The sequence below is a fragment of the Triturus cristatus genome, chromosome 4_1 (assembly GCF_964204655.1).
Source record: "Triturus cristatus chromosome 4_1, aTriCri1.1, whole genome shotgun sequence".
Classification (NCBI taxonomy): Eukaryota; Metazoa; Chordata; class Amphibia; order Caudata; family Salamandridae; genus Triturus; species Triturus cristatus.
Window position 1 is genome coordinate 980,626,103 of NC_140585.1, and position 16,438 is coordinate 980,642,540.

The 16,438-nt window shown below is 43.2% G+C and overlaps 1 protein-coding gene across 2 annotated transcripts in view; it reads left to right on the forward strand.

Annotated features, from left to right (window-relative positions):
• Positions 1-16,438, forward strand: part of NR1H4 (nuclear receptor subfamily 1 group H member 4) — a 338,233-nt gene that overhangs the window by 232,610 nt on the left and 89,185 nt on the right. For both annotated transcript variants that reach the window (XM_085653893.1, XM_085653894.1), the window contains one exon: positions 1,257-1,396. In XM_085653893.1, the coding sequence (XP_085510019.1) occupies positions 1,257-1,396 (140 nt within the window). The remainder of the gene's footprint in view (positions 1-1,256; positions 1,397-16,438) is intronic.

The window sequence follows — 16,438 nt, forward strand, 5'->3', positions numbered from 1 at the left end:
TCACTGCATAGATAAATGTAGACTTTGCTTTCCACGTTTTAATATTTATGTTTCTGAAACTCTAGTTCAATAGGGAAGGTAGATTTTTGATAAATCATTTCTTTCATTCAATAATCTTACTCTGTTGTTTTTTTAAACTTTATTCATGTTTGGTATTGCTTGAGCTCACAGTTATCCGTGGAAATTGTGCTGCTTTTACCACAAGCTAAAAGAAGTTCAGCAATTCCTTTTCGGTGGAATATGTTTTGACCAAATAAGATATTGTTATGAATTAGTTGGTGAGGTGCCAAATAACATTTCAAAATCTCACACCCTCCTCATCCAAACTGCACACATTTCCGCAGGATGAAATTGGGGCTCCATTCCTATGCTTTCCTAGATTGCTGCAAATGTGTTGGGGGTGGGGAGGGCAAGTACTAAAAATGCCAAATGCGTTATCCTATGGAGGATTGTATCAACCTTAACTATCCATGTTTCTATGTGTAAACCTTAGTTCTATCGCTATTTACGAAGAAAGCTAATAGAATGTGGTATTTTATTACCAAAATAATGTGGGATGTTTGCCAGACGACTGGCATTGTTGGGATTTAAGTTAGCAGCTTTGCTGTCTAGTTCGAAGCAGTTTTATATTGTAGCCAGTGTCTCCCCGATAACTTTAACTAAAATTTAACTAACTTTCCTTCCTATTAGTATGCTTATATGTAGTGTGTTTTTATATGACAATCATGTCATTTGCACTTCTGAAATTAGAGAGCATAAGGAACTGAAGTCTATGTACCCAGTCTATGTCTATGGATGCGAGGAAACGTCAGGCTAAGGACTTCAAGAGGACTGTGAGCTTCTATTGTTGGTGTGAAGTGTTTTTGTTTTGCGGTGTTTTTCTGTTATGTTGTGTTGTTGTGTTATGTTTCGTGGTGATGATGTTGTTTAGGTTTGCGTGAGGGGCGTGATGTTAGTACTCCGATATTCTCAAAACTTTGCTTATGTCTCTACAGACGTAGTATGGAATTTTTGATTGTGATGTGATCACATATTTATTAATCATGGGCCAGTGATATCTATTGAGTTTTATATATGTATTTGTCCCTTGTTTCCTTCCTTTGGTCATGCCAATATGTGGCCATTGCACAATATTCTCAAACATTAAAACGTGCATTATTTCCAAAGATGTTTTCACAAAAGCTACCACTAAAATTTTGATGCATGTCTCTGTTTTTAAAATTAAACCTATGCGTTTCATTTCCTCGCTGTTGTAGGTTTATTAACTGAAATACAGTGTAAATCAAAGCGACTGAGAAAAAATGGGAAACACTCATCAGGTGCTGCAACCAATGGACCTGAGCATGATTTTGAATTGAAACAGGTGGTGTCCACATCTTCAACACTGTTCGATCAGGTAATGCAATGCTTCTATTTTGTTACTATTATATGTATTTTTACAGTGCATGTAGTAGCTTTATTAGACTCTTCTAGCTAGGAACTACATTTATTGTGAAGTATGTTTGTCGCACATCCCTCATTTAACCTTTACCAGAATGGAAAGAATACCACATAGCCCAATTAAACCTTGATCTGCTTTACTCCTGGTCACTGGAGCAAGGACCTACTATAATGCCTCTGTGAATAAACAAGCAAGACGAACTACCAACATATTCCTACAATGGTACTCAGCCACTCTCGTTCTAAGGAGAGTGGTTCAAATGATTCCTGTACTGCGGGAGGTTCCAGTGCGGATGCTTGGTTTTCTAGTTAAGTCAATAAGCTTTTTACTAATTCCCATTAATTCATCAGAATGAAAATAAGAGAGTCAAGAACCCTCTATCCCGTGGGCAATTTCTTGGCCTCAACTCAGTTAGGGCTGGTTGATTTAACCTCCCGGGAGTATGCATAAATGTAGAATTAGGACTAGGTTTACATTGGCTCAGATACCCAGAAATCTTTCCTGGGCATCTAGTATATGGGGATTGTGGTTCATCGTAGGGTTTAAAGATGACATCTCTCTCCTTCAGCCACCTTTAGTCCAGCAGTCATCTTGTCAATGCCTATGGCGATATGACTTCAAAATGGATAATGCTATACTGTTACCCATGGGAAAATCTGAGACTTTTTGTGTCATGTGAAATTTTGTGGAGCTGTTGGGCTGCCTCAAACTGGAGGCTCACCCACCACAGCAAATGGACTGTTCCTCTACCTCAGTTACAGATGGGGGTGTGACATTGTTTCCATTGGCAGATCAAAAGCTGGCTAAGTATGTAGAAAACCTTGACATGAAGGCGCATAGAACCACAGAGCTGAAAGATCATGTTACAATTGCGACTATCAGTAGATTTCCATTCCTGGCACAGCTATCTGTGCAGTTCTGGAAAGGAACATCAAATAGTGTTTCTGATGCACAGGGAAAAACCTCTCTATATGTTAGTGCCGTTGCTATTTTGTTTTTCCCGAACAAACTTTTTTTTGGGGAGTTTGTTATTCAGAAGCTAAAAAGGATTGCCAAGTGTCACTAAAGCAACATGGCACCCATATGACAAGCGTCTCTGCCTTCTATGCAAAAACTGTGTGAATTGGCCGATTTGGCCTTATGTCCAACCACCTTGAGCCTTTTGTATACAAAAAACAACATCAGGTGGTTGTGAGATTTAAACACATCTTTGCTTATGCATGAGGTACATTTTACTCAATAATCATGACCTCAAATTTGTTTTAGTAATGATTGAACATAAACGTTTTTTAAACTTTCACATTTGGTGCAATAAAAGAAAGGACAATCCACATTCAACTTGATGGATATACAGTGAAAAATATTTGAAAGACGTGTGGAATATGGAAAGATAAATCAAATATACATTGTGATAACCCAAATTTTTTACATGAAATAGGCTAAAATTGCATATTCACCAATCCAAGATTTTACAAGACCAGAGCATTACATTCACAGAAGTACTCTTAGTACTGGAACATCTAAAGGGTCCAAAGGTATCTAATATGGGCTTTCAATAGTTTCTTTGGACAAATGAATTTATAAGTCCATATTGATACTGGTTGTACTAGGATCCCCTATTGATCCCGGTCTACGCGTTTCGAAATCACACTTTCTTTGGGGGTTCTATTCAGGACAAGGCGTTGGTGAATTCTTAGGGGGCACGACAAAGGGCTTTTGATTTCAACCTAATAATTGTCGAGGTTATTAGGAATTTGTACTCGTGCACCGAATCAAAGGAGCAGGACAGATTTTTCTGGATTGCTCATGTTGTTTTGTGAGTCTCTGTGATTTTTATTAGTTTAGAAGTGGATTCTGGATCTCAGTGTGATTCCTTTCTCGCACTCGGTCGGTCGCCCCTCACAGTCCAAAGCGTCAAAAAATTACAGCAACAGTATGAAGCCGCTGGACGATTTACTACCAAGGAGTAAATGCAAAAACAGCACCTGCAGACACACAGAAGGCTGGCCAGACAGTTTGGTGAATTTGACTAATGGGCTGGCAGGCAATCCACCAAAGTCTAAATGACCTTCTATGATCCCACAAGTTCTCAAATGTGATGGTAGATGTGGAGGAAAACGTTTTTATCCACAAGAACAAAAAATCTAAACACACACATATTGATGACCCGCTTCCTTCCTAGTCAATCATGAACAAAGCATTGTACATCAGTGTCCATACATCCCTGCTTACAACATGAAGATGCAAGTACGAAGGAGCGATTGGCACACAGTCTCCTGGGTCATCTCTGACCTTGCTTGTGCATCAGATCCATAGTTGTCCCACCATAGACACCAGTATATGCTACCTCTTTGTATGGAAGGACTGACGAAAATGAGAAATGGTATGAGAAAGAGTACAAGAAAGTGCCAGTCTGAGAGGAAAATCAGTCTATTCATCTGTTGTTCTTCACAGTTTTATTCAGCCTTAAAAATACACTAAACAAGTACAAATCCTAATATTTTGTAGTGTTTACATAAATGCCAGAGTGTGATACTTTTTATTCAAATAGCAAACATAATTTGCTAAAGAAAAATAGGCAATGTCCTCAGACTTCAATAGATGGCAGTTGCACATTGAAAATTAGGCTAAGGAACATTCTTGAAAGATATGTTGCCCACACAATGAAACGTGTCTGGGCTATCATTTAATTCAATAAACGTTTAAAGAAAGTCACTGAACCTCAGCATCATGAATACAATCCTAAAGCATTTCGAATCATTGAAATCCCTATCCCCTGAGGCATCCTGCTGTTAGGGAATTGCAACATACCCTGGTGTGAGCGGTATGCACACAAGCAACTATCTAGACACAGGGTTTGCCAGCAAACCTCTCCTAGTGTGGTAGATACGAAAGGCAGAGAATGCAATGGATTGAGCCTATGTCGATAACGTGAAGAAGCATCAAATATGTCTGTGACTCATGTGCAGTCAATGCTGCAGAGCCGCTGTACTCATTCCCCAGATATTAGTCACTTAACCACTGTAGTAGGTTTCTCTTCCTTCAATATTTCAATGTGTCCTACGGGAGGAGGAGGTTCTGAGAGACTGATTGGCGTTTTCAGTTTATAGGACACAGTGAGAAGGTTAAGTATAGACGTTAACCCTTGGATTACTATTTTTAGTCTGCCTGAAGGTTGGTATTGTCAGCTGCGGCCTGTGCAGGTAAGAGCGGTAGGGTGGTGGGGCCTAATTTCGGCAGACGATGACGAGGGAAAATGAAATAAATAATTAATTTTCCCTCATCATCGTCTGTCGAAATCTCTCCACCCGTCCCCACCGCTCTTAACGGCACGGGCTGCGGCTGGGTATTGTTCAAGCACAATCACCCTGTGTAAGGATGTTCACTGGAATATTAAAAACATAATGATGGCCTCAATACATAGATAAGTGTTCACTACACATAGGGCCAGCAGCACATTTGACCTGCATTTATACCTTTGAACGCACTCTGCAGAGTGCATATGTTCCCTCTATGTGTCTTGTATGCCCGGCCCAGTATGAGACAGTCTGTGGGAACACTGCCTGCTCTTAAAAAATATTTTCACTTCCATTCACAAAGCAGAAGGGGTCCCCTAGGTATCCCTTCCGGTTTGCGAGTGGCTTACCACCTACTTGAAGTAGGTGGTAAACTGCAAGTGTTTTGTGATAGCAATTGCTGTCGCAAAACAATCATACATTGAAGTGTGAGTCGCTCTTAAGAAGGGATGCCCCTGGCACGCCCCTTCCTAAGAGCGAGTCACAAACCCTATTTTGCGAGTCGATAATAGGTTACCGACTCGCAAAATAGGAGTTGTACATGGGACAGACCAATTTTGCGGTCGCAAACGGGCCGATTTCTCATTTTTTACCACAAAAAAACAGTTGTATATCTGGTCCCTAAAGAGATAGCATGTTATAAATCAGCTTGCCATTAAATTACTCTTTGTTTTAATCCAATTGGGAGATTATGAATTTCTTAAACAATTCACACAGTACTTTATGGATGGTTAAGGATTGACAGACAATCATTTGATATTTGCAGTCAACTGTGCAATATTAAGAATCACTCAGCAAAAGTGTGCCTACTCTGGTGCACAATTAAGTTTTACTTGCTGTTGCATTCATTCAGTCGGCACATCACTATCTATAGAATGACCCCAATAACAAAGTATCTACTGCAAAGGGATCAGAATTAGACTCATACCTAGCTTTCTTAGGATTAGTTAAGCTTTTTTGGAAATCAGGTGTACACACAAAATCTTTATGGCTGTATTTTAAAAAAAAACAGTGGGTCCCCTGCCTGTTGAAGAGTTTTGGCTTGCCAGAATTCCTATTGATAGAAGACGGCTTCCAGAAAGGGACCACCTGCCCCCTGACTCCATGCCAAAGGCCACTGAAATATTCTATTTTACCGCTGGAGTCGAAGTTCTGCCCTCCTTTTGGAACCTGTAATGCTAAAACGATACATGAGGAAACTAAAAAACGTAATCTTTGAATTGTTTTTGCCATTGCATAGAATTTAATGGGTCCTCTTTATAAATACTTGCCTAAGACACCACACTCTGACCCAATTAAACAGTAAAGCTCATTTTTATCCTGAATGCTACACCAAGGGGTTTCTGGGTAATATATTTTTCTTATCTATTTAGCAACCTTTTGCACGACCCAGAATCATCCAGCACCTCTTACAAGATCAGAGTTGTGAGCTCTATGGCTATACCAAAAGTAGAGCCAAAGATCACCCTGGGTCATGATTATTTGGATTCAGGTGTAGTAAAGTGCAGTACACCTGAAATTTAAATTTCTCATAACCAGTCTTTCAATTTATTTACGACATGTTAATACATAGAGTTCCAACCAAACTGTACTGTATCCTTGGAAGAAAAAGAAAAACATGATGGTGTACTTAAAGAGAGAGTGTAGCTGGGCAGGTTGAGATTAATTTGACCATACGAATGTGTGAGCTTCAATTGTTAATATAGAGCTCTGCGGTAAATTGTAGGAATCCTTGGAGAGCCCTAGCTTGATTAGCATCATGTATATTTGGAACATTGGGCACAAGTCACGCTTTGTAATTTACCTGGTAGCATTTTTTAGAACTCCATTGACTCATATTTCAAAATCAAAATGACTGGACAGGACCAATTCTGGAACTAAAGCAATCACTACTGTTGTTAAAATGTTCTTGATTGAAAGCTGCATCCTATGCCACATGGTTTAGTGGCCTCAGAGAGATTGCTGGGCATGAGATCTGAAACTTAGGAGTCCGCATTATGATTCATCCTCTACATAATGCCAATAGGATTGGATAAATATTTTTATAAAGTTTTGCAGCCTACACATTACCTCTTTCTTTAGTGTGGCTGCTGTGTGTTTACCTCTAGCTTCACCCCTTCCTTCCAATCTAAAAATCTTGTTCTGTTTCTAAGGCAGAGTGGTTCATTGAAACTGCACACCAAAAATACCATCTCCAATTGGTTGTGGTAGGTTTTCATCATATTGATATAATATGCCCAGTTAGCCCCTACTTTCTCTGTGCAATGGACCAACCACTATGTTGGTCATGCACCCTCTCTCATTTACCAGACGAGTGCTAGCCTATGTAGCATTCATCTTGCCCAGAAACCTAGGAAACAATAGGAATATTTCTTGCAGAACATCTAGAAGTGTTCATCCATTTAAGGGACACATTCTTTTCTGTCTGCTTGTACCGTTTCAAGGAGGTTCTTTTTTACATGACTATTGGATATTTTAACCCGTGGCCATTTTGGGCCTGCTAAAAATCTTCCAAATGCCAGTGCTTAATTTGTAAAAAAACAAGTGTCGGGGGCCCTCGTCAGTAGGCCACTGCAGATTGCACCTCATTGCCCCTGCCAGCGCTGTACAGTACCAGTACAACTACAAACCATCACATTCCTACAAGTGTGACAATTCAGACTATTCCAGGCCCCCAAAGCTATAAGTATGGCTTGGGTGGCAGTCAATAGTGATTTTTTAATGCATATTGACTTACTGTACAAATTTAGTTGTGCTCATCTTTAAATTACAACATTATCAGGGAGGTACCCTGATGCTAGGAAAAGGGACGGGTCCGTGAAACACAAAAAAAAAAGAATTCCCTTCTCAAAGAGATCAAATACAAACAAAATGGATATCCAAGTAGATGTCAAAACCCACCCAAGGTTTGGATCATGTGGTATAGGTACTTGTAAAATCACAAGCCAAAAACGACTAATATTGTCACTAAAGAGAGAAATGGCAAAAAAAAATTGATGAAATTACAAGTTGCTGCAATGTGTAACAATAATTACTCAATGATCAATAATGTACTCAAGTTTCAACTGTTTATTTAAAACTCTAATAAAAACACAAACAAAAGCCAAATTTTCTCGAAATCCTACAAGTGCAATTTTATAAAGGGAAAATTCACTTCATTATTTCAAATAACAAATAAAAAATACAGATTTAAAAAATATCACATTTAAAACTTTGTCCACGCGACGCTTTGGCAAAAAGTTTCTTCGCCTTCTTCAGGACAGAAATATTTTCATTTTATCTAAATGACAATAAGAAACATTTAATTGCAAAACCATGAGTACATACAGACATTTTGTATTTGCAATACAATCCTTGAAACAGCAACATTGACTGTATTTTGACTTCACATTTATTTTGGCTATTCAAACAATCCACCTACAATTGCAGATATACAGAATCCCTCCTGGCCCAGGTTCATAGAAGTTGATTTTTACAAAGAATCTTTAGGCAAAGTTCATCAGAAATTTTGTTTTTGTGCATATATCACATGATCCTTTTAGTTATCAATCCACCTCTTTACCCATTGAAAACCTACAAATAGAGTAACTGAAATGAAAAATACCTTACTGAATAAAATTATATTGAGACCCAATAGAAGTTGTCTCTTGCTTAAAATGGCAAAAACCACAGATGGAAGAAAACTACGTTCTTCTCCCACTGATCATGGGAATTTACCGTAAGATAGAGAGCTATTACATTATTGCCCAGATACTGACACACTTTAGCAGGATCTGAAAGGTCTTTTTAAATCACCCACCTATGTGGTCATCTATAGAATTTACACGTCACACACTGCACAACATCGTTGATTGATTGATTTCTCATGATATACAGTTTATCCAAATCGTTGAGGTAGAGAATATCTGCAAGGCAGAGGCACAACTTTTAAATATTTGCCCTAACCCAAAGGACATACTGTTCTCATTTCAAGCACACTCCTCTCAAAAAACAAGGGCTCACCTATGATAGAAGGAGTCACAAAGACAACATATTTATTATGGTATTGCTTGTGATGGAGTTCCCACAGTATTCCTTAAAATGGGTCCTCCTTAAAATTAATAAAGATAAGGTTTTAAATATACAAGAAACTCAAGTCATTCAATATACTTATTTCTCCGCTTGAGCGGCTTCTTACCTAGCAATCCAATCGGTATTGCCCAATTGCCACCTTGTTAATATGTATTGCTACATGGCTCGATTCTAGAGGACCAGGTTGAACAATCGCTGGACTCTGCACAATCTAGAGATCGAGATTTGTCTGAGAATATGGTAATATGACTACAGCAAAATGAATGCGATTTAAGATCCCATTTTGTCAAAGGATCAACTACAATCCGGTTGTTTTAATTAGTACACCGAAAGAAACAATGGTGAGTTGTCACTATTTTTTTAAGAAAACAAATCACCAATAAATTTGCGCATAGCACATCATAAAGGGTAAAACTTTATAATTTGCTGGAAAAAAAGGGATCAAATTCCAAATGAACTATTTAGAGTTAGCTATTTAGAAAACAACACTAGCCATTCCTCTGAATGCTGTTAAGCAGACATAAGGCTAGCGAAGAAACCAAGGCTAGCAAAACAATATTAACTACATACTATTGATTTGGACTCACCCTATCATGGCTCCACCGGCGGTACGTATCTGTCCTCAAATGGGTATTGCCAACAGAACTCACCAGAACTACTTCCTTTTATACCAGAAAGCCGGCAGGGCAACTGAAAATGGACCACTAAACTGCATTGTGTAAACGGTGCTGTAGAGTTATTTAGCAGCCATTTTGGAGGTATTCCCGGACTGCGTCGGCCATCTTACAGTGGTCTTTAATTTTATCGCTGCCCGAAACTAGTCTATCACTAAACGATATTACTAAACTTGCTACAAATGAGAGATATTTGAGAACTTATATCGATATTATTTTCAAACCGTTCTGTAAATGCAAGTATTGCTGTAATATATTTATATAAATCGTACAGAAAATGGCAGCAATTTTGAAATTATTATCATAAAACATGTGGATAGACAAACTATGATCTTTAGATTTGATGGATATAAATGTCTACACCCTCGTCTATATTAACTAAAACATAATAATTAAAACTGTCACCCGGCTGCAGTTTTACATGGAAACTAGAACGGGGTGCAGAGATCATTATCACTCATTTAGGGATGTTTTTTGCATTGATATCAACATTCTAGGAAATAGAGAGATGACTACTTACATTCTTACATCCTTGTGCTACTTATAGTCAGATTAAGCAGAAAGAGGGACTAAGATGTTATTATATATACCTCTCCCATTCTTCTTTGCTATTCAAACCGTTCTTGTAGGTGTTAAATTTAGACATAAAGTATTGTTCTCTCCTTTTCCTTTTAATCATTAAATCACCTCCTCTTGTGTTAGTTTGTACTATTTCTACAATGCACCACTTTAATTAATCTATAGTGTGATTCTTCTCTATCCAGTGACCCACTACTGGAGCATTTTTCTTTTAAGTGCGAATGGCAGATTTGTGCTCATTCAGTCTTATTCTTATTTCACCTGAAGTCTCACCTATATAGCCTCTATTGGAGGAACATACTATTAAATGAATTACATTTTTAGTCCGGCAATTGACCAAACCTTTAAGATGGTGTGTAGTGCCATTGTGTGTTATCACTGACCCTTTTATTACATTTGCACAGTTGTTACTGGAACTACATGAGAAGTTGCCCTTAAGTGCCTTACCATCTATTATACTGAGTTGTTTATTCTCGATATTTGTTCTGCAGGTATGTACTAGGCAATTTCTGATGGTACGATTTCTTCTGTATGAAAAGATCGATTTATCTAAAGTAACTGTATTTTTACCATTCAAAAGATGCCAATTTCAATTAATAAGATTTTTTATTGTTTATATTACTGAAATTGGTGACATGCTTACTTCCCTGTATTTGTCCCTATCATATCACAGGTGATGTTGAGGTGGATGAGGATGACCCAGGAAATGGGTTTGGTTCACAGGATTTGCTAGTGGAAGGACCAGCCTCAGGGGCTGGTAGTAACCATTCAGGGAGGAGTTTTTCCCCAGAGGAGCTGGAGGAAAACCAAAGGGTCAGAGAGCATGAGTTGGAGGTTTTAAAACTTAAAACTCAAGCGGAAGAGAAGAAGCTGCTCATTGAAAGTGAAAAGCGAGCAGAGGAGAGCAGGAACGTTCTCGCCTTGGAAGAGATAAAGATTCTCTTAGCTCATGAGTTAAGCATGAGGGAACTGGACATGAAGGTTAAACAGGCGGTGTCCAGTTCAAATGGTGGCAGCACATAACCAGTGCCAGTGGGTAAGGTGTACATTCCCATAGACTTAGTGCGAGATTACCAAAGGGGTGATGATATCTATGCGTGGTTCACGGCATATGAGATCAAACTGAGGATGAATGAGGTGTCTGAGAAGCATTGGGGGCGGTCCTATGGAAACACTTTGAGGCTTCTGGGAGGGATGGTTTACTCCCTTTAGAGAGGGCGGGAACCCTGACCTACGCCAATATGAAGGAGGCTTTATGCCTCAGGTATGGGCTCACTCCTGAACAGTACAGGCAGAAATTCGGGGACTTCAAGAAACTGAAATCCAGTACTTGGGTTGAGTGTGTGAATGCGTACACGCGTGCACTGGATGGTTGGATGAAGGGCAGCAAGGTAACTGATTTTAAGAGCTTATGCGATTTAATTAGTTGGAAGCACTTGAGTAGTCTGTGTGTTCCAGAGCTGCGCCAGCATCTTTTGGACAGTAAGCTGACTGATCCCGGTAAGCTTGATGAAGAGGCGGACTGCTGGACCAATACCCGGGTCCACAAGAGGATTGGAGGTACCATTACCAAAGGGCGACATCGCCCCCCGCAGAAGGTGGGGGAGGACAAGGGGAACCACAAGGGGTTCTCTAAAGGGCCCCAAAGTAGTTCCCAGGTAAAAGGGTCCCAGTCCCCCAAGGCTAAGAGGTCCTGGCCCCATAAGGGCAAGCGGGACAACCGAGGTCCTCCTACTTGTTATTTCTGTAAAGAAGTGGTCACATTGCCCCTAAATACTACAAGAAGTCACCTGCACCCACTGGTGCTCCAACACCAGGTTTAGTGAATGTAGCGTTGGGGGAGGAATTGAGTCCTTGGAATGGGGAGGAGCAAACAGTTATGACCCTGGTCTCATTACTTGATCGAGAGATGGTCCAGGCAGTCTCTTTGCCTGAGAATACCAAGAAGTACAGGCAGTGGGTGACCATCAATGGAAGGAGGGTGGAGGCTCTAAGAGACACAGGAGCCAGTTTGACATCTGTCAGGAGTCAGTGGGTGTCTGAGGAGCAGGTAATTCCCTATGTACTTCACGCTGTAGTTGCAGCAGACAACTCTGTGTGCCTCTGCAAAGTGGCACTAGTTCCCTTTGAGTGGGGGGGTCTCAGGTTCCTTGAAGGTCGTTGTAAGCCTGTCCATGCCTGTAGACTGTCTGCTGGGGAATGACCTGGAGAGTTCCCCCTGGAAGGAGGTGGAGCGCCAGGTGCATTTAGAGAAGTTGGGTCTGCCTGAGTGGGCTTGTGTTACCACTCGGTCTATGGCAGCCAGTTAAAGGGTTCAAGAGGACCTGGAGCCTGAAACAGTGGCCCAGGTGCCTGCCTTAAAGAGAAGAGGCAGGGGGCACAGGAAACCGGCCCCCAAAGCTCCCATGGTCCAGTAGGAGGCAAACCTTGAGGGGGATGCCCTGGAGTCTACGGGGGAGCAAGTAGCTGAACTGGGGGACCTACCTGAACTGACCGAATGGCAGCAGGATGGAGGGTCCACCAGGGAGGAATTCTGTGAGGAGCAGAAGAAGTGCCCTTCTCTTGTAGGTTTGCGGCAACAGGCAGCAAACCAGGCAGCAGGTGATCAGTCCCGGGCACACTTGATTTACTGGGAGAACGATCTCCTATATAGTGAGCCTAAGGTTGCTGAGCCTGGGTCAGCCCATGCGCTGGTGGTACCCCAGAGTTTCAGAGCCTTCCTACTGGGGTTGGCTCATGATGAACCTTTAACAGGAAATCTGGGGCAGGACAAGACCTTTGAGAGGCTTGTCACCCACTTCTACTGGCCTCAAATGCGCAAGAGTTCTGATACTCATTGCAGGACCTGTCAGACTTGCCAGGCAAGTGGTAAGAGTGGGAAGAAGCGCAAGTCTCCTCTCCAACCTTTCCCTGTAGTCAGCACTCCCTTTTGAAAGAGTGGGCATTGACATCGTGGGGCCTCTGGATCCCAAGACAGCCATGGGCAACAGTTTCATCCTGGTCTTGGTGGACCATGCCACCCGGTACCCGGAAGCCATCCCTCTCTGGACGGTGACAGCCCCCGTGGTGGGCCGTGCGCTGATGGGGTTTTTCTCCCGCGTGGGGTTCCCCAGAGAGGTGGTGTCCGACAGGGGTACTAATTTCATATCTAGGTATATGAAATCTCTGTGGAAAGAGTGCGGTGTAACCTACAAGTTCACCACACCTTACCACCCCCAGGGTAACGGTCTGGTTGAGAGATTTAACCGGACCCTGAAGGGCATGATTATGGGTCTTGAGGAACATAGTGGGACGTCCTCTTACCATGCCTGCTGTTTGCTTACAGAGAGGTGACACAGAAGTCTCTAGGGTCCAGCCCCTTTGAGCTGCCGTATGGGCACCCTGTAAGAGGACCCTTGAGTCTGGTGATGGAGGGCTGGTAGAAGGCTCCTAGTAAACCCCCACCAAGGATGTATGTAGCTACATGCTGGCCTTCAGGAACCAAACTAGGCGTTTCAGGCAACTCGCTCAGGCGAATCTGGAAGCCAGCCAGGAATAAATGAAGCGGTGGTATGATCAGAATGTCACTCTGGTCGAGTTTCAACCTGGGGAAACGTGTGGGTTGATGGCGCCAGTGGAGCCTTGTGCGCTCCAGGACAAGTGAACTGGGCCTTATGAGGTGGTGGAGCGCAGGAGCGACGTGACCTACCTGGTTGACTTACAGTCTCCTAGGAACCCTTTGAGGGTCCTCCATGTGAACCGCCTCAAACCACACTTTGAGAGGTCTGATGTGACTATGCTCTTGGCTACAGACGATGGGGTGGAGGAGGAAAGTTAACCTCTCCCTGACCTCCTCTCAGCCACGGAGAAGGATGGGTCAGTGGATGGGGTGAACCTCTCACCTACCCTAACCCCAGAATAGCAGAGGGACTGTCGCCAGGTATTGGGTCAGTTCGCCTACCTGTTCTCCCTGACCCCAGGGTCACCCATTGGTGCGTCCATGATGTGGACACAGGAGACAGTCTTCCTGTAAAACAACAATTTTACAGAGTAACTGATAAGGTCAGGGCCAGCATCAAGGTGGAGGTTTCCAAGATGCTGGCGCTAGGGGTGATTGAGCCATCCAGCAGCCCCTGGGCTAGCCCAGTGGTCCTTGTGCCAAAAGCTGCTGCACCAGGTGCCACCCCAGAACCCCGGTTCTGTGTGGATTACCGTGGGCTCAATGCGGTCACCAAGACTGATGCCTATATCCATCCCCAGAGCTGATGAGCTCGTGGATTGGCTGGGAGCTGCCCGGTACCTCAGTACATTTCACTTGACATCTGGGTACTGGCAGATTATCTTGACCGAGGGGGCCAAAGAGCGGTCAGCGTTCTCAACGCCAGAGGGGCACTACCAGTTCAGAGTTATGCCCTTTGGGTTGAAGAACGCCCCAGCCACCTTCCAGAGACTGGTTAACCAGGTGCTGAGTGGCCTGGAGCAATTCAGCGCTGTCTACCTGGACGACATTGCTGTGTTCAGCTCCAGTTGGGAGGAACATTTGCGACACCTCTGTGAAGTGTTAAAGGCCTTGCAGCGGGCAGGCCTGACTATCAAGGCAAATAAGTGTCAGATAGGGTAGGGTACACTGGTGTTCATAGGACACCAGGTAGGGAGCAGCCAGGTGGCACCCCTACAGGCAAAAATTGATACCATTCTGGCTTGGGAACCCCACAAGACCCAGACAGGAGTGAGGGCCTTTTTAGGACTCACTGGGTATTACAGATGGTTTGTGAAGGGTTATGGCACCATTGTTGCCCCTTGACAGAACTGACGTCAAAGAAACAGCCCAAGAAAGTGATCTGGACTGATGCCTGCCAGACCGCTTTTAATGCCCTGATAACTGCCACGTGCACGGCGCCCGTGCTCAAGGCGCCTGATTTCTCCAAAGAATTTGTGGTGCAGACAGATGCTTCAGAGCATGGTGTGGGAGCCGTACTCTCACAATTGAATGACGAGGGCTTGGACCAACCCATAGCTTTCATTAGCAGGAGGCTACTTCCCAGGGAACAGAGGTGGAATGCAATTGAGAGGGAAGCTTTTGTTGTGGTCTGGGCGCTGAAGAAGCTGAGGCCTTACTTGTTTGGTACTCACTTCCTGGTTCAGACCGACCACAGGCTCCTCAGATGGTTGATGCAGATGAGGGGTGAGAATCCAAAACTGTTGAGGGGGTCCATCTCCCTACAGGGAATGGACTTCATGGTGGAACACCGCCCTGGAACAGAACACGCCACTGCTGATGGTCTGTTGTAGGAGAGTAGGATCTGCACTTATGTTGCCCCCACTTTTTTTCTGATGTATTCACTGGTTTCTGGCTATAGTCTGGCTGGGTCTCGGCTAATCAGGGCCCCAGTCTCTCTGTTCTCTCTAAACGACTTGGTGTGCATATTAGATGCACTAGTGATTGGATACTGTGGTACCTTATGAGCCCCTAGTATATGGTACCTTAGGTACCTAGGGCATTGGTACTTCACAGGCCTACCAGGGGCTGAAGCATGTATTATGCCACTCTTGGAAGCAGACTCAATCTGACACCACAGGCCTGCTACTGCTGCCTGTGTGAGGTAGTGTTAGCACTCCTCATTGAGGTATAGGTTCCTATATCTCACCATACACACACATATAAACCTATCAGCCACCCCTATGGCAGGCCCTATCAATCCTGAGGGGGTGCCTCTGCATCAGCAGGACCCCTCTGCAGCTACCAGAGTCTATTCTCTGTGGCTGTTTGTGGATACGGTTAAACCATATACTCTTAAGTGCATTATAACCTCGCGGTAAATGCTAACTTTGGAATGACTGCATCAAAACATGTCGTGTTTGGTGTCAAACAACTTGGAATCATACCCCCACACCAGGAACTGGTGTGGGAGTATGATCCCACCCTTCTAGAGGGGATGACATGTGCCCACTGTACTAAACGACAAATCTGAAAGAGCCCTGGTATCACAAAATGGAAGCCACCAGCACAGACACTGGGCTGCCCTCCTGCTGCTGACTTGAAACTCGCAGTGGAGGGAGCCCAACAAAAGGCATCCTGTCACAGGGAGGTGTCACCACCTTCCAGACAGGATTTAGTGTATTGGAGCTGGGTGGGTGCACTCTTAGAGTGCTTTGAAGTCCTGCACTGGGGGAGCAGTAGCCTCCTCTGTGCATATGCCAGCTACCTGCCCCTGCTCTGGTGTGAAGCTGGACAAAGGGAAGTGGATGTAACCACCCCCTACCCTGACCCTCCTAGAGGAGTGGTCATAGAGCTAGTCCCTCCCCTATCTTCACTATAAGATAGCAAGCATTGCCATTGCAAAGCAGATAACCCTGGACGACGCTCTACAAAGAAAAATCCTGGCCCTTCGACGTTC